General features: G+C 41.9%; 1 protein-coding gene across 2 annotated transcripts in view; it reads right to left on the bottom strand.

Annotated features, from left to right (window-relative positions):
* The window catches only part of TTC7A (tetratricopeptide repeat domain 7A), a 184,758-nt gene that overhangs the window by 138,981 nt on the left and 21,944 nt on the right, over positions 1-23,833 (bottom strand). For both annotated transcript variants that reach the window (XM_075706834.1, XM_075706833.1), the window contains exons 4-8: positions 20,670-20,800; positions 18,888-19,009; positions 11,425-11,503; positions 7,949-8,109; positions 7,460-7,523 (exon numbers count right to left, since the gene is read on the bottom strand). In XM_075706834.1, the coding sequence (XP_075562949.1) occupies positions 7,460-7,523; positions 7,949-8,109; positions 11,425-11,503; positions 18,888-19,009; positions 20,670-20,800 (557 nt within the window). The remainder of the gene's footprint in view (positions 1-7,459; positions 7,524-7,948; positions 8,110-11,424; positions 11,504-18,887; positions 19,010-20,669; positions 20,801-23,833) is intronic.

Below are 23,833 nucleotides of genomic sequence, written 5' to 3'. Positions count from 1 at the left end.
ACAGGAGTTTTACCATTGGGAGTTAGCGTAACTTGCACTATAGAGAGAAAAAATATACAGTCAATGCCTCTTTATTTGAGGTACTGCTAGGGAATGGAGCAACCCAGAGGTGTATTGCATTTACCTATTTTGGGATGCATTAGACACAATTAGCTGTGCATGCAGGTGGCTCAGACAAGACACCAATCCTATTTTGGGAGATAAGACACACTCTGTAGTCAGCCCAGACTGAGCAGCACACAGGATAGCAAGCACCTTCAGCCCTCCCTTTCCACAGCCCAGGGACACAGCCCATCTGCAGGCCACACACATCCAAAAGGCTCCAGCACAGACTGGTACCCCCGAGCCACCCCAGCGCTCAGCCATGCTGATGTCTCTGCATCATGCTTGAAGCCCAACTCAGGTGTTCAACCTGACTGGGCTCAGAACCAGCTGGGGTTCAGCTTGGGTTTTTTTAGGTCTGGCTCCAAACTGCAGCAATACAACTGTATAGGACTTTCAGAGCCATGCTGGCTCTGACAGCAGGGAAGAGATCTGCCTTTCTGGGGATCTGCAATTTAACTAATGACCCTGCTGAGCTACAGACAGCTTCTGCCTTCCTATCCACATAAACAATATACTTACCTGCAAACTAGATAAGCCACCTATATGCGGAGGATTTGCTGTACATCAATGACCCTGATAATTACAGCTTATTTATGGCATGTTTATTACATGTAGAAAGGAAAAGAGCCACAGCAAATCCAAACAGACATTACTTCAGCAGTTATTACGCATGCAGTTACGCTGCAGAAAATTAAATTTTACCACAGTACAAAGATGTGCTTCTTAATAGAACGTCAAGCAATCGTATGAATTACAATAGAGCGTATTCCACGTAGCAGCCCCTTCTCAGAGCAGTTAGCTATGAAGTATCCTTTAATTGCTCACTTTGAAACATGGCTCCCCTGCTTTTTTTCCAAAGAAGAAAAAGAAAGCAATTAAAATCTTTAATGAGTGCCTGCTGCCTGCCCCCTAATTCATGGGCATTCTAATGTTCAACTTGTGTCTTTTCATAATAGACATAATTGCCAGATCCACTGCAACCCATCTATACAGAATGGCAGCATGTTTTATACAGTGTACTGTAACAATGTAATTGGTGTGATTCAATACTAGCATTAAGAGAGAAAAACAAATGCTATGTGTGTAAGACTGACAACAAGCTTTTGAAATCATGCAATTGATGCCTCTACTACTAAAAGCTGGGAAATATTTAGCCCATGTCCTTTGGATCTCCATTCTGCCTCTTTTGCCTGTACTGCCAATAAAATGAATGAATTCTTTGCAAAGACAAGGACCCATTCACATGGAAGAGGCTACTGACTTTTCACCTAAGTTACTGATGGTCTCTACACAGCACTTGAAGGTTCCCCTCGCTAACATATACAAAGAAAATATTCAGGGTTGACTGCAAAGCTGCTGTGAAAATGGGAAGCAGGTGGAACAGGAAGGAAATGCCATACTCCAGCCACTCCAGAATACAGATATACCACAACTTGCTCTATTTCAGACCAGAAGCACAGCGAATGAAAACTTACTGCCTTGTGAACTGTGTGGCATCTGTCTCATTTCTGGTAGGCAACAGATCACAAGTTGCTGGTACCCCCTTCAGATGTCTCAGCAAAACAGCCTGTTAATATTAGTGTGCTGGTTTTGGCTGGGATAGAGTTTACTTTCTTCATAGTAGCTAGTATGGGGCTATGTTTTGGATTTGTGCTGGAAACAGTGTTGATAATACAGGGATGTTTTCATTACTGCTGAGCAGTGCTTACACAGCATCAAGGCCTTTTCTGCTTCTCACCCCACCCCACCAGTGAGCAGGCTGGGGGGTGCACAAGACGCTGGGAGGGGACACAGCTGGGACAGCTGACCCCAGCTGACCAAAGGGATATCTCATACCATATGACGTCATGCTCAGCATATAAAGCTGGGGGAAGAAGAAGGAAGGGGGAGACGTTTGGAGTGATGGCGTTTGTATTCCCAAGTAACTGTTACGCGTGATGGAGCCCTGCTTTCCTGGAGGTGGCTGAACACCTGCCTGCTGATGGGAAGGAGTGAATGAATTCCTTGCTTTGCTTTGCTTGCATGTGCAGCTTTTGCTTTCCCTACTAAACTGTCTTGATCTCAACCCATGAGTTTTCTCACTCTTACCCTTCTGATTCTCTCCCCTATCCCACCCTGGGGGAGTGAGCAAGTGGCTGTGTGGTGCTTAGTTGCCAGCTGGGCTTAAACCACAACAATTGGTTATCAAATACAACCATATAGATATATCTTCTCTCTCACCAGGTATATTTTAACATCATGTACTGTAGCGGAACTGGAAACATCACTGAAAGCAAGACAGACATACCCCCCCCCCAGCCAAAACAGCCCAACAACACTACACAAAAGGAAGGGAGAGGGAGAAAGTTATGAAGTTTGTTTATGGATACTGTCTTGGGTAACAAAGTCATATATCTGCTATCAGTAATCTGCATTTAGAAGGCTATCTTCCAAGAATTTGCATCCTCCTTGAAAGTTCAGAAACAAGACTTCCTCCTGCAAAGCAGAAGAAAAAACCTCTCTATCCTGTCTCCAGCAACTCACATTAGAACTATTTATTCAAGAGGCAATTAACAGAGGTGGTGTATTTCCCACTAGAAACATCCTGCAATCCACTTTTGCAGGTCCCAAACACATAGCTTTGCCTTACAGACCAGCTGAAGAGACAGTCAGGCTTGCTATTGTAAGTGGCGATTTGGCAGGAACCAACAGAGCAGGCAATCCTGTCCCCAGTTGTCTCTTTCAGCTGCCATAGTCCAATAGCCCTTAGGAAAATACTCATGATCATCATCCAGCTGTTGTATCATCACTGGGCTTAGTGTTGTTCAAAAGATAAAATCCTACAAAAGCAACAAGAGATTCTTCTCCTTTTCCAACCTATTTGTTGGACAGCATTATTTTATAAAGCTAGGAACTGTAGAGTTAACAGGTTTTAATTATTTCTGCGCTTAAAAATACATGGGTTTAATCTTATTCCATTAAAGGCATGCTCACAGCCATGAGTTTGCTCTCACCAGTAAAAAAGAACAGGACAAGTCCCAGTATTTTACTTCCCCCCTCACCATCTGTTCTGTGCTCTCAGGCTCTCCAAGGTCAAATCGCCTTTAGGGATTCAAATCAGAGATAAGATGGGGATGACATTTCTAATCTTTGTTACACAGGCACAGAATTTATTAGTTTTGGATACAAGGAGCTTCGTTTTCAGTATGAGCGAACACAGAGCCAAAAAAAAATAATCCATGTTACCTGGTATGTTTGGTGGACTGCACCAGCCAGAATCCCCAGTTGCAAGAACCAGCATTGCCAAGGGCTGAACAAAGGGATTTTAGACTGTATATTGGACCTCAGATTCAAGAAGGCAAGGTTTCTAAGTGCAAACAAAGAACTTTTTTTCTTTTTTTTTTTTTTAAACCTCAAAAGTAAACGCAAAAAGTAATAGAAAGTGTTCCATTCCTGGCTCTGAGAAACTTCTGGCTGACTTTAAGGGGCAGTGCAGTCAACTCAGAATACTCCTGAGAATGGTTATTAATATAAACAAAACTGCAGCTAAGGGTTAGTCCTGCCAAACCTCCCTTGCCTATGCCCCGCACCAGAAAGCGCCAGAGTCCCTGATGGCAGAACAGGTGCTGTTCCCACTGGCACTGTGATGCAGAGAAACCACACTGCTGCAAGTGACAATACAGCCTTGGTTCTTGCCACAAACATAGCGCCACTGGTTCTGATAAGTTAAATGCAATAAGAAAGAAGACTAGTGGTTTAAAAATAGGCCAGTCCATTTTTTCCAACATGTGACAGGAACACATCATTGTACCACAGCCTGAGCTTGTAAAGGCTGTCACCAGCTGGCCTTCTCCTTGGTCAGAAGGAGAGCATTTTCCTCCTCTCACAAATGCAGCCCACCCATACCGTAACTCAGGCTGTGCATAAGGAATGAGAATTTTGCCAGGAGGCCACAAACCCCCCTAAAGACAGCCCGGACTGTGGTAATCTTCAGGCTGCCTGATTTGTTTCACTAGATTCCTTCATGAGAACTCTACAGCCAACCACCGTGACTAAACAACAGCTGGCACAGAGGAGGAGCACTTGTCAAACTCAGCAACCGGGATGCTTTTCATTGTTTACTGAGATGCCTTAGGCTTATGAAAATAGGTTCCCATTTTCAACAGGACAGAAAGAATACAGGAGGCAACTCAGGAGAGTGCCATGAGGAAAGAGGCCCCAAGCTTTAATATACCCACAGCAGCATCTTCAAAGCTATGAAAGAGGCTACTATGTTATTTGCCCACCTGAAAAACTTTTAGATACTTAGGCTCAGAGGCAGAGTGAGTGAAATACTGAAGGAACCCTTAATTACCCCTTTAGAAGATATTGTCATTTCATCCCACTAGAACATGCAAAGTGGCTCCCTTCCAATGCAAGGTAAAGGGATAACAAGAAAAGCTGGGGCAGCATCACAAGCCAGAAACCCAGCACCACTAAGAGCCAGAGGTGTGCTGGAATGTAGGGTTTGGCTCACAACACCTTAAAGGCGATTTCTTTTCTTCCTTTCCCCCTTACAGGAACAGTTCTTTTAAAACCCATAACATCTTCTGGGGAGTTGCACAGATCGTGGTGAAGTAGATGTTAGCTTCACCTTAGGAAGGCACAGCAAACAGAGTGAAGAAAAACAGAGTGAATTTCAGCAGCAAACTACCTAGCACTGATCTACTCCCTCAATGTGTGGCTCGGGCGGTGAGGGGGAAAGATGCTCCAGATGTATACTTCTTGAAAAAAGTTACCATGTCTCCTTTTCATCAAATTTATGACATATTTACTTGGAGGTTCTCTGGTGATTTATGCTCCTCCCCAGTACATCTTTGCCCTGTGTCCCCTCCACGTGCTGACAATTCTTCTGTCCCTCCTCCCCCCAATTTTGTCCCCCTTGAGCTCATTTTGGAGAGGCAAAAGTCAGGAACAGGCATGTGGAGCAGCTGTTTGGCTTTATGGCCCTGAAAAAGAGTTATAAGGGCATGGTTGCTCTTTTGTCTCTTTAAAACTCGGACAGGAAAAGTACCTTTCTGGTGAGTTTTTTGCTCTGACAGAGCAATCGAAGTGCCAGAGAAGCTGGAGAGCTCCCAGAAAGCCAACCTAATTTTATACTTCTGTCTCATTTTAAGGGGTTCATAATTGTAAATACTGCAAGAATGCCTAATCCAGCCAAAATCCAGGAACATCAACTATGTTGCTTACTGGCCTACAGAAACATATCATTATCGCTTGCCACTGACACTCTCTCCAGGAAGGAAAATATGTTTTATTCAGTTGTTAACATTATGTCATTAGGGAGACCTCAAGTGGAAATCTGCTTCTTGTTAACTCATCTTCCACAAGCTTCAGCAAGTTTTAAAAAACAAAACAAAAAACGTCAAACAAACAACAAACTTGTACATGAGAAAACTCACTAGCCTACAACAAAGCTGTCTTGTAAAAGATATCTCATGTCATAAATTAAACAAAATTTCCCCTTCTTAGTACCATAACAGTAAAACTACAGGAAAATATTTATGGATTGCAAAAATATGTAAGAATCAGATTGCTCCCTCTGTTCCTTCACTTAGGAAGCACATTCTTGTGGTTCCTAAGTGTATTTCTATACACAGCTGTATTTCTATAGACTTGTCCTGTATTTTTGTTAAAACAATAAACTCATGGCAAGCCTATTGCTACTGCAAGAGGAAAGCTCAGATGTTCCATTTCCCAAAAAACAGAAAGACAGTGATGTTTCCTGCAGCGCTCTGCGACAGGATCTTTGATTATTTAAGTGCTTTATATACAGCAGGTCAAAATCCCTTGCATCTACCTCCAGAAAGTTCCTATATATAGAAGACAGCACTTAAGCAAACACAAGCTTATTTCTTTAGCCTTGAAGTCAGCACAGCAGTCCAGTTCCTATCAATAGCATTTTCACACTGCTTCATGCATAACTTAGTTACAGTGCCAGTTCACCATTTTGCGCATTATTAGATAAAACAGGGATAACTTTCATTCACCTCAGCAGAACAAGATTGTAGAGTTCAAGGTCCCACAAGGCCTTTCTGACTGCAAGCCCAGTCCCAGAAAAGGCTGGAGCAGCCAGTGCTGTCGCTGCTCCAGACCCCAATCCTCCTCCTGCTTGGATCACACCTGACAAGCAACGCTGACGTGAGTTCTTCTGATTTTAATAGAAGTGCATGTGGTATTCTAAAGCCTTCACTCTTGGAGTCTCCACTTCCAATTAGAAAAAGCCCTTCTAACTGCAGAAAAGACCCTAAAAACACAAAGCAGATGTACTGTAGAAGCTTAACCTAGAAAGCACTAAAAAGCACAGAGTAACACCCGGATGTACGTGATTAAGTCAATTTAGTATTTTGGAGTGGTTCCACCTCTTCAATTTTTCCCCAAATTTTAAAAGCAAACAATATTAAATTGCCATGTTCTGAAGAAGTTTGCAGGAAAGGGGAAGGACTTGAGTCAGAAGAACCAGACAATGAAAAACTGAAGGAAACAAAAAACAAAACAAAGTTTTCCCAGTATCTCTTTTCAACTTGTCTGAAAGCTATTTAAAAGTTTTAAGAGGGTCATTGATGCTCCAGGGTTTTCAAATCTCACTTTGAGCTACAAGTGACTACCCACTATTTAAAGCAAAGTAACTTTCCTTACACGTTTTTAGAAAACATTCCCTACACATTTTCTGTATGTTTGTGTCTTCTCAGAACATGAAAACGATCAAAGGCTACCATGCAGTTGTTTTTCCCCACCTTTTTCCCTTCCTCTTAAAGGGATTTTTTTAAAGCAACTGATGTTATAAATAGAATAAATCTAACTGTTTCACTGTAGTTCATTATGGATGTTTCTGCATGTGACAAAACTTCGTGTATCATCAGCATCAGAAACTGCCAAATATCACTCAATACTGAAACAGCTAAAATATTACCCCCGCAGACTAAGGAACGTAAGCAGGATATTGTATCCTGCAAATGCCAAACAGCAGGTACCACCATCACGCCTGACTTTAGGCAAGGCTCCCTCCCTCTCATTCTTGATCCATAAATCCACAAAGATGTTTTGAATGGAAACATCAGTCTACTGACAATGTATCTGGATGCCAGAACCTGCATGCAGCTATGGTGAATGCAGTCACTTCCTCTTCTTGACAATTCCCAAAACCCTTCGCTGACATTCCATTTAATAAAAAGTGGTGTCACTAAGAATAAATGGCATTTCCTGTTCAGCAGCTGAATCCTTGCTTCTGTTTATCTAGGGAAGATTCTGTAAACAAAACCAACCAGAAGACTTGACAGGGAAACACTAGATATTCCTTTGTGCTATTAGTATTACAAACTCATTTTTGGCTTACCATGGATTCACTGATTAAGAGGAGAAGAAGAGCCTCTTCTACGTTGTCTTGAGGGCAGTATGCACTGAAAGACAGAACACGTTTTCCTGAGGAAGGTCAAGAATTATCCTGTCAGCCTCTTTCTCATTTCACAAGAGGAGCAGTAACTTGAAACATCTCATGCATAATTCATTCGCTAGGCAATACCTTCTTTTGCAGGTTCTCACAATTAAAAGCTCTGCAACATATCCTAGATGAGCTATACTGAACCATAAATAGATTATTTCCATTTCATAGCAAAGACAGCTATTTGTTCTGGGGGAAAAAAAAAAAAAAAACAAACACTCAAGGTTTAATGCTTTATTTTTCCAGCAGGCCTCTTGATGGGAAGTTAAGAACAAGAACACACAAAACTACTACAAGAATCAGTGACATAATTAGCAGCGCCAAAGAGTGTTCAAACACTCTCCTTCCTCCTGCCAATAAACTGAAATAAAAAAGAACGCTTACTTCTCTTCTGTGTACAGCTCAGGCCTCCGACAAAGAAGATTGCTAACGTAAGACTGATCTTCCTTGTTCATGAACTCAGGAAGCGGATCAGATAAAGGGCTCCAGTAACAGTCTTCACTGAGGGAATGGAGAAGTACTTGTGCTAGCTGTTTGGCTGCAGTCTGGAGATCAGTGAACAGTACAGAAAAAGACATACCAGTGAAGCCTTCTCCAACACAAAAGATTCACCCCTCCCCATATCGCACCAGGAGATGTACCAACAACATGACAGGACCACTTTTCAGAAAGCTAGAGTAGCTAAAATAGCTGCTAAAAAGTCTACAGCAGTAGCAGTTTCTTCCCTCTGAAAAGGCCAGCCTTCTGCATTTACATGGTCTTGTTGCAATGCTGTAGGAAAAAAGTATCAAAAAGGCCTGACAGTTAGGGACGCTTTGGTGAATGAAGACAACCGATCACCACACAGACCACTGAGACAATCTCACAAATGTTTCTATATTAGAGTATGATGGCACTCCACTGTGTTCTCAGCCTCAGAATTTTGTATGCAAGTCTCAGCCCAGAGGCTACTTTTGTATTAGGTTTGAAAGATCAACCCTTTATCTGTTAATATCGCTCTTCCTGCAGCCTTTTATAGTGTCATCTCAGTACTGCTGCTCTCTGGGAGGAGAGAAGAGGGTTAGGAACTTTATATTGAAACAGCAACATCACATGCACTTTTTTGATCATGGAGTGGCCAAGGATCCTTAAATACTTGCTTTCCGGTTCATACAGAGCTGCCAAGCTGGGCCCAAAAAGGGGGCAAGTTGACTTTGCAAAACTATCTTTGGCATTTGTCCTTGTTCCCCACCCAACAAATCTCTAATTTTTTGCATTGTAAATAGATGAACATGCAAACAAGCACAGAGACATCAAAATGGGTGGTATCTCCTGTGAATTCTGAGCAGCACATCACTCTAAGCTGTAAAGTAAATACTGCACAGAACAGAAGCAGGCTGAAACTTCAGCTCTTCTGTGCTAATACTTCTAAATATTATTTTGGAACTTCTATGACTACTGCAATATGTATTTTATATGCAATTTACACTTTGAGATGTGTTATGAGGCCATCAAGAGTCATTTTCTTTTAAATACCAGGATAGGTACGACTGATAAACTGAACCATTACTCCACTGGAGGTATGACATCTATAGGACCAAATAAATCATACTGAGGTTAAAGTTCCTGTTACCAGATTCAGAAAAATAACTTCTTTTGATGCAAGGTTCTTTATTTTCATCCACCTCACCACATGTGAATTAATTGAATTAGTCTAAAATGCAACCACAGTAGTACACGCTGTTTCTTAAACACCAGGAAGGGAGGTTTCATAGATGTACCTAGCAAATGGCAAAGTGATCTGAATGCATAAGGGTGCCTCAAAGAAATATTGTCACATACAACCCCCTGGAAACCCCAAGACCTTCTATGCGCTCCTACTGACAAGTTACAGAAAGCCTTCTGTTTCTAACTAGGCTTTTCTATGCTTTTTATAGCCAGTAACCATGAGCAAAATGGCCTAGGGCCCTGCGACATCAGCCAGTATAATTTTATTGTCTCAGTATGTAATTATTTAGTCAGTTTTACCCTGAGGAGCCAACTCTCCTATATTTTTCCTACAGTCTTAGAGGGGAGGGGAAAAATAATATGCTAGCAACAGAAAGCTCTCTATTGGTTCACACAGAAGTAGGAGTACAGTTTGAGATAAGCCTTTCAAAAGGCTAGTACTAAATACTTTTAGTGTCTTTGATTTTAACATACAGTACAGTAGCTGTGTAAATTAGCTTCACTCTTGTTTTGAATAAGACCAAACAAACCAGAACAGGCTAAAACTCTGATTTATGTTATTACTGCCTTTGGTGCTTAAAAAAAAAAAAAAAAAAAAAAAAAAAAAAAAAGCATCATTATGCTTGAAGAACACTGTGATCCCACAAATTGGGGGGGGGAATAATGTGTTTCACTTTCATGCTTGAAAAACTTGTTTAATTAAGCACATTCCTCCCTTTGCCCTCTAGACAGCTCTTTAAAAATAAGTAAGAAAATGAAAATGCAACTTCCTGTAAAATGGAAATCCCAGGAAAAACTATTGGATGAACACCTTCAGATTTCCCTCCAGGGATAAATCCCTCAGGGATGTTGTACAGCTCTCCCCAGTTGCACAGGGACAGGAGCATTCGAGTGCCACGTTCTGTCATGGTATAGGAACAGCAGATGGTTAGACTCATTTCAGCAAAATAATAAAACAGGCGAGCAAGAAAAATCCCCTGAACCCTGATCTCAATCTGGAAAAGGATGCAACCATTTGAGTGCAACAATTATTCAAGTCACCTCTTCTAATTCCCTGCACAAACTTCCACATGCATCTGTATTCTCAATTAGGCATATAAGGTGATCCCAAGGCCACGAGAAGATTCATTTCCAGAACAGAAGTTCCAAAACACACAGATGTGAGGAACCTAGGCAAAAAAGCACCCAGGACACCCTTTCTGCTCGCACTTTCATTTTAGCTCTGCATTTGCATGTGAGCTAGACACACAGTCAGTCCATCCATTGGAATCTGGCACTCTCCATCTCCAAAATGCTCTGCAAACCCACGCCCACCTCCCTTGCCAAACTTCTCTGGAATTACACAAAACACAAAGCTGAACCAAGCACAAAACAAGTTTAGGTGTAGCAACGTCAACACTTTTAGGGCTGCAAATTTTTCATTCACGTTCTCAAGACTGCTGTTCTCTATGCTGTTGACCTTGTCACCTCATGAGTAACTTCAGGACAAGATCTCTTAAAGGGGAGACAGGGAAGAACCAGTTAAAGGTCTGAGAAGTTAAAAAAGGCACATAAATCACGTTCTCCATTTCTTTACCAGAGGCACTCAGGATAACAGGATGTAGAATGCCAACACTGACAAAAAAAAAAACCCAAACAAACAAACCACAAACTTAAACTCACTCTGTACTGTATTGAAAGGAGTTTTACAGGAAGGACACTGAAGCACCTGAGTCTAAAAGAGCACAGCTTGTTGCAAGAGCCAGAAGTACTTAATGCTTCTACATGCAAATGCAAAAAAGTGTGCATGCACACACTGAAAAGCAAGAAAGAAAACAAGGCATTATCACCTGAGGACAGCACTGTCAAACTAAATGCATCCCCATTTCTTCTACCAGGGCTAGAAAATGCACTGAAAAAAAAAACCCAAAGTAACCCACATGCCCAGGTCTGAAGGCTCAAAGGTTTCAATTGGGCAGGTCTTTGAATTAAGTGAATCACTTGACACACCATTTCCAGAAGTTTTAAAAAAGCAAGCAAACAAACAAAAAAAAGGTAGCAATCAATCAAGTGAGGACAAACACATTTTTGTCCTACTGCACCGGTTAACAAACAGAGAGAATTCCTGCATAGCAGATTACCCCACCTTCCCATCTCCCGTTCATTCCCCTTACCATTTTGAAGGTCTGAGTAGCTTTAGTTTCCACAGTCCGCAGTATTTCTCGCAGACTCCTCATTCCTTTCACAATATTCCTATGGGGAAGGCAGAAAAAAACCCCATCATAAAAAACCCAAAAAACCAGCACAGTGGAGACAAAATATTTTATGATGTGCCAAAGCTTGGCAACAAACTTGACATTCAAACAAACCCGTAAAGCAATCGCTAATATTGAGTACGCAATAGCGAGACAAGTCACTCTGAGGCACAGATAGGACAATGGCACCGAGCGAGGCAGCAACTGTAGCATGCCTACTCCAGATGGCTTCCTAGGAGAAGATCACATTCACATTTGACGAACAGAGGGGACATTTGGAAGCCTTTCATAGCTCATATTTATAAAGCAGATGCTTCTTCTTAAAAGCATCCACATCTCCTCTTCATACACAGAGATTGTACTTGTTTGAATTATATTGAGCTTACGTGATGCTTTTAAATGACGATTCCTTTTAGGTGGTGCTTAAACACCTTGTGTCTGATGGTCCAGACACATGATGACATTACAGTGGTTTAAACAGTATATTATCAGGCAGCTAAGTTGCAGTAACTGTCTGCAAGCTTAACCTGCAATAAAAGAGGGTTAGGCAAAAAAAGAAAAAAGAAAATCATATTACTCTGCATACACCATGAGCAATTAAAGCAGACCAGTTGCCAAATGGTATCTTAATCATGTGTCTGAGCATTAAGAGAGATGCAGAGAGGAAAGATTAAACACTGGACATACTAGTTAACACATTTGCAGCCTATAAGTTTTTCAAGGCTAAGGACATGGCCCTACCACCACAGTAAGTACAAAATGGTTGAGCTCACTTTCATTGCAGGATGGAAGCTACCCAAAGAAATACAAGCTATCAGAAAAGGAGCAATGCTGTACTGAAATAAAGGCAACCAGATAAGCAGTTGTACTGGTACATTAACTGCCACTTCGGCTTATACCAGGACAATTTTCTGTGCAGACGGAGCCTAGATTTCATTTTAAGCAAGCCATACATCATAACAACCTTTTCTGTCAATCTGATTAAATTTTGAAGGTAAGCAGTACAGACTCTGCTTGTGCCCACTTTCGTGCACTGCAAACCTTTCTTGTACTCCAGAATCAATGGCAAACATTTGAAGAAATTTTTAAAAAAGTAATTATTTTCTTTGGGGAGAAGAAGAGGGGGAATAAAATGTGATCATGTTTACTATGAATACTGGCTACATAAATGCCGCCCTAAAGCTTATGGTCACCAAGTCACAGAATGCAAATGCTTGTGGCCTTACTTCCAATCAATACTCATCTCAAAATTTTAAACTTTGAGGTAATCTGTAGGTAGTGAGCGATCTACAGAAAGCAACAAAGGCAAGAGCAAAAACACTGGAGACTTGCCCCTGTGAATTAAGTCAGATGATGTCTTTGTTTTTTTCCTTCTACCTTCTCCTAATTAAAAGATGTGCTTTGAATTTATCAAGGGAAAAAAGCTCAAGGAAGTTTTTGTAAGTTGGACTTTAATGCTTCAGCACGGTCTCCAATTACAGGGCTAAGACATATGGTGCTTTTCTGTGGGTCTAGGAAAGAATATACCCACAAAGATGCAGTTCTGGACCTTGAACTGAGAAAAGCAATAAAGCATGTGGTGATATTTATGTGCATGAGTAGTGACACCAAATCCAACAGAATTTTTCACATGCTATTTATTATCAGATAGTCAAAATCAATAAATGCCCCCATCTAAACAAAATGTACCTGCCCAACTGCTCTCCTCAGTTACTGAAAACTACTGGTATTTCCTATGCTTCCTCGGGCTCCTTAAGAAGCTGGACAGAAGAGTTATGGTGTATAACAGTTCCTCAACATTTTCCAAAATGCCTATGTTTACATTTCATTAGGATAATGGTATTTGTCTTAATAAAGTGTCAATGAATTCCATTAACTAGCATCAGAAAGAAGATTAGTGACCCTTGCAAAGCCAATTAATTCCACATTTGGCACATACTTAAGAGATGAAAAACCTAGAGAATGTGCTAAAAAGAGACAGTTTTGTTCCCAGAGAACTGGAGCCATTTGAGTTCCACTTTTTAGACAAGGCCATAAACCAAGTCAAGCTTCATGGCAGAAACACCTTGCTCTGGGGGGAAGGGGAGAGGAAAAGGCAGGAATATTGACACACTGAAGTGAATGAAAGAATAAACAGCAAATTGCTGCCTGCCTGCAGGTAGTCAGGGTTGAAGCCATGAACCGCATGACAAACACCTAGGAACACCTTCAACAGAAGGTAAGAGTGCAAAATGGGCAGCACGGGAGGAGCATCCAGCAACCACCTCCCAGGCTGGTGCTTGTATGGTCAGGGTCTCTCAGAGAGCACCTGCTCCGCACTCTGAGCTCTCAACTCTCACGCAAACCATCTGACAACAATACCAGTTCTACAGGACTGAGGATTTGATTTGGTAGCTTTTATATTTTGAACTTTACTGAACATTATTGAGCCGTGACAGGAGACAGAGCACACCTGCCAGCAGTCTGCAAACACACCTCACTACAGGAGTTTGTCTTTCCGCTCTACTGTTCCAAGCCAGGAGGCCATCTGAGCACATATTTCATTTTAAGCATATGAATTGCTCTACTCATAACAATAAGGAACTTACAGTTCCATTAATAGATGTCCTTCATATACTAAATGTGCACTTGAAGAGATTTCTTTTTAAATTAGGACCTGAAGAAGTTAACAAAAAGAAAAGCATGTATCTGATCAGAAATACGTATATGTAGATAAGAGATGAGGATACAAACATAAAGCCCCTGGAAATCCATGGTGAATCCATTTGATTTTGTCTAGATCAGAAACTAAGCAAATCTTGAGCCTCTGCAGGACTTGCATAGAAGACTATCTGGAAATCCCAGGTACTATTGCCTCAAGCCATGGCACCATAAGCGAACATCAGATCATGGAAATTAAATGAGCTGGAAGAGTCCATGGGCCCCTCTTGCACTGCTAAGATGCCGGAAAAAGAAATGAGGAAGAACAGGAAGGGAAAAGCACACAGTCATTAAACTGCCTTGGTTTTAGCAACAAAAGTGGCAAGAGAGGCATTTAAAAATAAATTATGAAATGTGGTTTGGGATTCAATTATAGCTAATCTAATAAAGAGGAACACAGAAAATCACAGGCACAAACTGTGACAAAGAGCACCTTGAGTCCAGTCAGTCCAGCTTGGCATGAAAATCTATTTTGTTTGTACAAGTACCCTGTTAATACAGGGTAATTAATTACTAGTCCATGAATCAAAGCAGTTGTATCATGTTTATGTCATATTGTTTGGTTAACACTACACAAAATTTTAAGATACAAGAAAATAAAGATATACACTGTTTTCTATGCAAATTGCTGGGAAAAATATTGATGATGAACCAGAGTGGACCGTGAGCACAGAGGTCTGCAAAGATAGTCCCCCAACAACATGGGCACCAGAAGATCATGTTCTTATCCCCACTCATTAACTGTTAAAACAGTTAGCGGCTAACAGATGGAAGAGACCATCTTGAGACATGGCAGTTCACAGAGCCACCTCTCTGGGGAAAGCAGTACCCAAAGCACACAAACAGCAGCAATGCCATTGACTCTGCCCGGCTCCTTTTGCATCTCGCCTAGGTTTCTAAAAATTCATACTCTCTCCTTGAACAGCTGTTGATGCATAGGCACAAAACACACCTGAAGAAGCAAGTCTCAGATTCTCAGATTCCTATGAATGAAGATACAAGACAAGTAACTACAACAAAGCACATTAGAGTTTCCTAATGGCAGCCCATCTAACAGAAGTTGGGCCCTCAAAAGACAATACAAAACAAAAGCTTAGCACTTATCTAGATCCATCCAGTAGGCAGTAAGACTCACTCCCAAATTACTAGCTGCATGTCCTGGTGTCCTGGATAAGGTGCTAGACTGTGAGGATTGAAGAGGAGATAGATGACAAGAAAGTCCACATAAATTCATCAGAAAAGATGAATAGTCTGGCAGAGACTGTCCTGCCTGCCTTTGTACATTAGATTCTACTGTAAAACAACACATACATGAAGTTACTCTTTCAAACTGCGCTTGCAACAGAAGCCTACAAAATTTCAAAAAGGGAACTGAACACTCCAGAAAACTGACAGGAGAAGGGAAGAGAAAGAATTGTGTAAGCTTTCCCTACTAGGCATTTTCATCAGGGTTTACCAAAGTAATTTAGGTCCTAACTTGAGGGATCATAAGGAAATCCAATTTCTAGTAAGTGCTTAATATTTTTCAGAAATTAATTTTCTTCAAAAGCATCCCATCTAGAGCTTCCAAAACCAACCACATCCTCTAGAAAGCTCTGAATTTATTTGTCTTGCCTGTGAAACTCCACACATACTTCAAGTGCCATTAAGAGAGCAGCATGCATACAACCATTACTTCACACAGGTGAAGCCTGTTTGCCCTAAGAAAATACTACGAGCACCTTGACCAAAGCCCCCATAACAGTATAAAGCAGTAATACCTGTTCAATATTCTGAAAGGAAAGGCAGCAAGAAATGAGCCTGATCTTCACACATCCACACGAGAAAGAAAAAAACCAAAACCCAGTGCAGATGCTAACATGAAAAACAACTGGCTGCCTCCTACAGTACAACAGCATCTGCCTGCCTATATTCTGCACCCACAGCATCAATACTGCTCACTGGAAGAATTAAAGAAAGATTTCTTGGGATGCAGCAGGGCAAACAACTGCAGGAAACCTGTCTTCAGCAACACAATATTTTTAAGTAAACATCTTATTAAAAGCATCTGGGACTTCCACAGCTGTAAGACTTGCTGGTCCTTACAGCTGGCAGCTCAACATCTGAAAGGGAGACTGGACCTTTGTTTTGTACTGGTGCCTTCTTTCCACTGCACGCTGCAAGAGAAAAGGGCATCCCCAACCACGCTGTGAGAGGAGCATGACTGTTCCTGCCAAGAGGAACAAAAGCGTGACAACACCACTCATATCCCTCAGCTCTTCTGCCCAATGAGACAAGAATAAAGCACTCACTATTTCTTTTGTACACATGTGCTGCTGGGGAAGGACATCCCACCTGACAGGACCTACCCCCCTGCCACCTTGAGCATTCATCAGCGCAGGGCTTATTTCCTACCCGAACACGCTGGAAGCAATAAGGAGAACAAAAGCGTTTCTTTGAGCTGTTCAATATCAGGTAGAGAAATTTATTATACACATGAAGCATCCTAAAAAGCTTCTTCCCACTTCCCTCCTCTTTCCTTAATATATCCCAATGCTGCTTATGCCCTCTCGTGGCAGAAACCACACATTAATACCAGCTGGGCATGGGGGGCAGAGACAAGCTGTGGAGTCCCACCGGGCTCCTTTCCCCCCCTCCAGACCTTTCATTTCCCTGGCTGGTGTTTCTCACTTGCACTGGAGGAGGTGAGGAGCACGGGGCGGGCGGGGGGGGGGGGGGGCTCTGCTCCTGTCCCAGCCACGGCAGCTCCATCACACCGACTGGGATGCTCTTTCATCAGGAGACAGCTACAGAGAACATTTTGGTGCTATTGCAGCAATTCAGCTTATAATCAAAGCGCTGCTTAATTCACATATGTATTTTGATTCCCAGTTGTTTTCCTGTAGGGTTTTTTTGTGGGTTGTTTTTTGGTTTGGGGTTTTTGGGTTTTTTTAAGGCTATCATTAAAATAACGTGGCAAGGGAGCAAGCAGGGCGCACAGTAACAGCTAAAACAACCCACTGGATATATTGAACTGATGAAGACTGAATTTAAAACGTTGCTGAATAAAACGAATGTGAGTGAGTTTGATATTCAAAAGGTGCCTAGAAGACATCAGTGCCATATGTTCTAAATGAGATTTTATTTTGTTATATAGTTAATGAGCTTACTGGCAAGACCTGAGCTTTTTGTTTGCCATGAGAATGGCAAAAAGCTAGGAAAGCACACGCTGTGCCACAGCTGGTCAACCAACTCACCCAGGGAAAACCACGTACCTGTCCCCTGCTGCCGAGGAGATACTGACACTACACCTTATACTTACAGGTCCATACTTTCTTTACACATAAAACTTCTACTCACCTGAAAAAAGGGATCATTTCACAACATTTGGGCTTTGTGTATTTGTAAGACTTTGGGTTAAACAAGGCTCACCTGAAGGCACCTCTCATGGATATGCTTATGAGTACAGCTTCACTGTACATGCAGGCTTTTAACGAAAGAATGGGGAACACAGAGGCTGTTCACAGTGGCATTTAAAGTCATTCTTGGGGGATAAAAAACTAGCAAAAGCGCCCTAAACAAGAAGCAACCCCTCCTGCAACAGAGTCAAAAAATGGTATCAATTTTCTACAGAAGAATTTAAACCGATTTTTGCTGGGATTTTTGTTTTCTAGTTTTCTTCCTTTCAATCTCCCCTCATTTTTAGCTTTCTTCTCCATTTTACTCAGCAGGAAAAGGAGGAGTAGTGAAGAAAATGAGAGAAAATATCTTTGACTGGGGGTGAAGGTAAAAAACCAGCCAAAACTAAATACTTTCAGAGATGGTTTGCTTAAAAAAGTTTATAAAACTCTGACCAGCAATATTACAGAGAGCAGTGAGAAATTCTGTATCTGATTCCTTGAGAACAAATGGGATAATATGGTGCAAGAACAGGACTAGGGATGGATGGATTCTTACAAGTACTGTTTACACATGGTGAAGAGACACTCTCCCTACATGGCAATCTCTCCATCAGCTGAAGAGAGTTGATTAAATTTTGAAGACAGTCTGTTTTAGGGAACAATGTGCCCTCACCGACAGCCTTTGGAAGCGGGCATTTACAATGTCTTTTTTATTGTACTTGAGGAGGTTTTCCTCAGGTGAAATTCACTGTAGGCTTGCAGATACCAATTCCTCTTGCCCTTCCAAGGTTCGCTGGGAGCCATGTTTCAGAGGCATAATAAATACCCTGGAGCAGCACTGTTCCCACATGCACTCTCTCTAGTAAAACCACACAGATTTAGGGTATTGATTGGGACATTTAAGACCTTAAATAAACAAACAAATGAAACAAACTACCCTTAAGACTTCACTGAGCTCTAAACCAGGCCCTGTGGCTGAACATTTTTAAAGCGCACAGCAGTGTAAATTCCACTCTCTTTACCGTCAAACTCCGCTCATCTCCACAGGGAACAGAGCTGAGTCAAGACAAGAAAATTGTTCTGCTCCACCTTACTTGCGGGTCTGGAAAAACGAGGCTTAGGACTCCTCTTAAGAGAGACAGAGAGAGACAAATAGGAGGGAAGGAAGGACACTGAGGGGTCTTGAGGTGAGCCAGCAGCAAAAAAGTCACAACAGAACTCATACAAAGAAACAAGCTTTCATCTATTCTGAGACAAAACATGCAACATTATCTATTTTTATTAACATCTGCATCCACCTACCCCTTCTTTAAATGAGTCACATAGGCACTCTGAAGAGCTGCTTCCAGGAAGTAGGAGAGTTCAAACTCGGAGTAAGTCACATTGCTGCCCTTGATACTCCTTGAATGTGTGTTGTTTAAGGTCTGTGAGGGGAGGAAAGAAACATCTGGAATTACAGACAACTGTCTGAACCAGCCAGTTCCTCATGAGCCAGAGACACCTCCAACAATAAAATGTTAGCTTCTGCCATCAGATTCCTCCTCAGACTACTTGAAAATTTACCTTCATGAGCTATTCAAAAACCTTTCAAAGTCAACTTTAAAATAAACTATACAGTGACTTCCATGAGATATTCTGCATGCAATACGAGTTTTGAAACACCATCCCTTATTACTTTCTAACCTTTAATAAAGTAGAAAGCTACATATTAATATCAAGGGCTTCAGAAATACTACTCCAACCACACAGATCCAGCATCTTGCACAGAAATATTAATGCAACGTTTCAGTAGGTATGTCTAGCTTAACGTAACAAATATTTGTTAAGAGTTAGTAAGCTATCAGGAGTCCTGATGGAAGAATCTTAGCCTTTCCTCTGTCTCTCCTATCAAACCCTTCTTGCTTTTGCTTCCTTACTGGTAACAAACAGCTTTCACTGCTGAAAGTTGCCCTTTGTGGACTCTCCAAAGCAGGGTTTTACATCCAGGACCGGAGAAGGCCTATGGACTTTTAGTACACCCATCAGTAATCCTGCATCCTTGTGTCTATGTCCAGAAGATGAATGAATTACAGTTCAAACTCCTTCCCTTCTTCAAAGACACAAGCTGTCAGTAAAAACATTTACAGTGCCCAGTACTGGCAGGAACTCATCCTTCTGCAAAGGAAGGACAGCATTTAATTTTAAATAAAAAAGCCATTCAGCTTTTTCCTACAAAGAAACAGACCAGACAACTTGTTAGCTGGCTTTCTTAATGAATTTTTATATATGCATTAAGCTATTTTTTTCTTGTTTTAATGCAATGAAAAACAAAACCTGGAACAAAGACACACCTTTGCTGCTGAGAAGAGCAGAAATATCTGGTCTGAAGGTCAAAGGCTGTTAAGTTACAGAAGAACAGGTAACATGCATTGCCATCAGTACTGCTGGTGTCAAGCATAACGCGTGGCAAAGGAAGGGCATGGAAGTGCATGGTGTGCCCTGTTAAACTCAGCTAGGCAAAGTTACAGAGATGGAGACCACTAAGCATGTGCCCAGCAAGTCAGTGGCACGTACTACAGCTCACTGGAGGACTCACAGTACTCATCTTACTCAGCATCTTAGCCAGCCACTGACTATGCAGTTACTTGCTACTAATGATCTAGGTTCCTCCAATTTCACTTGGAGAAGGTGAAGCACTGGCACTTAAACTGCTATGGCTGACCCAAACAGGTTACTTTCAGCTCGTTAAGGATGTCAGTATCCACTACTGTGTATTATGTACACTACAGATAATGTAAAATATCTTGGGTTCCTTCATGCTGGCACTTGCTATGCAACATTTATAGTCCCTCTTTAGTAAGAGCTAAACATGAGCTACAACCTGAGCATATCTGAAGCATTCAGTGCTTTACCACAGGCAAAACTGGTTTCTAGACCTCATTCTCAGAGCAAATAGACAGAGACCAGTTTTGCAACTGCTTATACTGAGACACCTCACTCCTTCTTGCCTATGATCACTCAGCATTTCCCCATCACTTTTGCTGTCAAAACCCTGGAAATTCCACCCAGGCCACGAGGTAACACCCTGAGCAATTTTCTTCTTACCTTTTCAAGCTCCTGCAAGTATACCTGGGCAGTGATACACGCTCTCTCAAAACAAGCCATGACTTCCTCCTCCCTTTCACACAGTCGAGCATGTGAGGCAATTGAGTTGGTTGAGCGCTCCAGTGACAGACCTGCAGAATGGCAACACCTTCTTTAACTGGAGCCTACCAACAGCAGTATGGCCCTGTTATTCCTTCATTTACCAGCTGACAGGAAAGTTTTTCCACAGGTGGGCTTCCCCCTTGTTTTAGTGACTTTCAGGAAATGACCCCCAGGAAAATATAAGTCCTACACATGCAAGACATTTTTTTGTCATGCTGCTCTAACACACAGTGCCAGTGCAGGCTTCTACAGTGCTTTTCAAACACTTTATGAGGAAAAGACATACAAACCCTCCGGTAGGGATGAGCAAGCAGAGAAATTAAGGCCTATATTTCTGTCCTGGTTTCGGCTGGGATGGAGTTAATTTTCTTCCTAGTAGCTGACATAATGCTGTGTCTTGGACTTAGTGTGAGAAGAATGCTGATAACACACTGATGGTTTAGTTGTTGCTAAGTACTGCTTATGCCAGTCAAGGCCTTTTTCAGCTTCCCATGCTCTGCCAGGTGCACAAGAAACTGGGAGAGGGCACAGCCAGGACAGCTGACCCAAACTGGCCAAAGGGCTATTCCATACCATATGACAACATGCTCAGTATAAAAACTGGGGGGAGTTGGCTGGAGGGCTGGGATCATTGCTCAGGAACTGACTTGGCATCGGTCAGTGGATGGTGAGCAATCGCATTATGCATCACTTATTTTGTATATTATTATTATTTTCCCTTCCTTTTCTGCCCCACTAAACTGTCTTTATCTCAACCCACAAATTTTACTTTTTTTTTCTGATTCTCTCCCCCATCCCACTGAGGAGTGGGGGAATGAGCAAACGCCCTGTGGTGTTTAGCTGCCTGCTGGGTTAAACCACAACAATTTTCAAAGACAGCTATAGATTTGGGGTGGTTCAACGGAAGTGCTGTTTCAGAAACACCCTGGCACTGGATTTGGAAATTTCTAAGCATCCACTATTCCAAGTGAAGCTTTCGATACGCAGCAGTTTTGAGGAGAAAAAGAAGAAAAAAACTGGAAAATGATACCAAAACAAAGTCGGAAAATCTGAGGCCTCTCTTGGAAAATCCAAACACATGCAAACTGCACATGGACACACAGCAACCTCTTGGCAAGGCGCAAGAGACTGTTAACCACAAGATCATCCTCTTTTTGAAAGAGAGGAAAAAACCCTGGGTTTTGTACTACTAAAACTCTTTTTTGTATCATCATCCAACCCCACTTACAAACCAAGAGCATGTTAATTGAGGACCCACAGCTATTGTCCCTACATGAAAATCTTTTATTATCAGATCCTTGTCTGGGATCACACTATGGCATCCCTTACATCCCTACATCTATTTGGAGAGGCCACACATCCACATACCAATTTTACTCTGATCAGTGTAGGTTCTTATGCCATACTAGATCTCTACAATACACCACTGCTTGGAAACTCAGGTCTTCTACACCGAACACAACTGCACTGATGCCCAGTAGCCCAACACAGGTTGTAAAAAGTTCAGCACATGCTTCCCAATAAATTTTATATATAACAACACTCCCTAATGCCAATGAAAAATGTGTAAGATGTAACACAAAATCCTAGTGTTCCTGACACAGATCCACAGAGGTGGCAAAAGAAGAAAGAGTTCAGCTGTCTGGACATTCTCTCCAAGGAAGCAATTTAGACCACTGCAACATAGGGCAAAGGATTCTGCTCCACATGAGGAGTTACCATGCATACCAGGAGCCACGCTTTCCTGGGCCCCCACAAGCCTGGGAGGCACAGTGTCTCAGCAGCTCATTTCAGCAGTCTCACAACAAACCACTGTGAGGCGGCTATTCTCCCCATTATGAATGATGCAGTACGAGCGCTCATGCTGGAAGAGCCTGAGGTTCCTAAGCAGTCTTAGCTTTGTTTACTTCTCATGTTCAGTGTTTCTGTTTTGTCCCCTTGGTTACTTTGCTAGGAGTTTCCCCATCTCATGTCTTACATTCCAGCCAGACACGAGCAGTTAGTTCAGTGGGTTGAGAAAAGAAGATGCCCCTCCTTCCACCCTCTCCCAAGTTATAAGTGCATGGCACGTTCCCTCAAGGACCTGTATCTTGGAAAAACACGTCAGTACCTTTCACCTTTGAAAATCCTGACCAGAGTAGAGCAGGGGGAGTGGATTTACTTCAAACTGACAGTGTGGGGGGGACAGGGACAATGATAATTTTGCTGCTTTTAACTAAGGCCCATTCTGTGTTCTCTCCTTTCTACTGACATATGCCTTTTACAGCATCCAACATATAACAGATTTTGTGTTTTAGTCCATCTATGAAGTCTCTGGCTTTATATCATGGGTTGTTTTCCTGTTATTTCAAAGCTGCTATTTCCTAACCCTGTTGCTATGTAATGAAGGGGAAAAGAGGATGTTAACTCTCTATACAGAAAAAGAAACCATCCAGTGCTGAAGCTAGAACAACCAGCCTACAAATATTATTCTTAGATCTGTCTCAGTTTTATATACCTCTGAATTTCTAGTCATTCCCCTTAATTGAAAATACATTTTAAAGGAGTGTTGCATTTCAGAGTCACCATCCCCTTAAGTGCAAAGTGGGGCTGAGGACCCTGAAAGAAATCCAGTACAATCCACTGACATTCATACACATGCAGCATTTAATCAAACTGCAAGAGCCATCCTAGCACAGTCTGTATGGGGGCAGTTATCGTGGGAGATGTCACACAGAGAGAACAGGCTGATAAAAAGTCATTTACATGCATGCTACAGCCCACTGCAAGGAGCTACTATCTCTAAGCTCTGACGTGGGAGAGGAAAGCAAGCAGCCTTTGCCAGTGCCAAGTACTGACAACAAATGGGCCCATCCATGCAGTCAGAAAAACAGAGCTGGGGCTGATCAGAGACAGGGAAACAAACGTCTCCAAAAAGGTTTCTTGCCACAGTAAGTACAGATCAATATACAGTGTATTAAAAGAGATACTACATTACATTGCACACATTTTTCTACTGGTAAAGGGCAAGAAGGAAAAATGACCTACACAACGTGACATTATTCGTGGTTCTTTCTGCTAAT

The sequence above is a fragment of the Pelecanus crispus genome, chromosome 3 (genome assembly GCF_030463565.1).
Source record: "Pelecanus crispus isolate bPelCri1 chromosome 3, bPelCri1.pri, whole genome shotgun sequence".
Taxonomy (NCBI): domain Eukaryota; kingdom Metazoa; phylum Chordata; class Aves; order Pelecaniformes; family Pelecanidae; genus Pelecanus; species Pelecanus crispus.
This window is presented reverse-complemented; position numbering and strand designations above follow the sequence as displayed.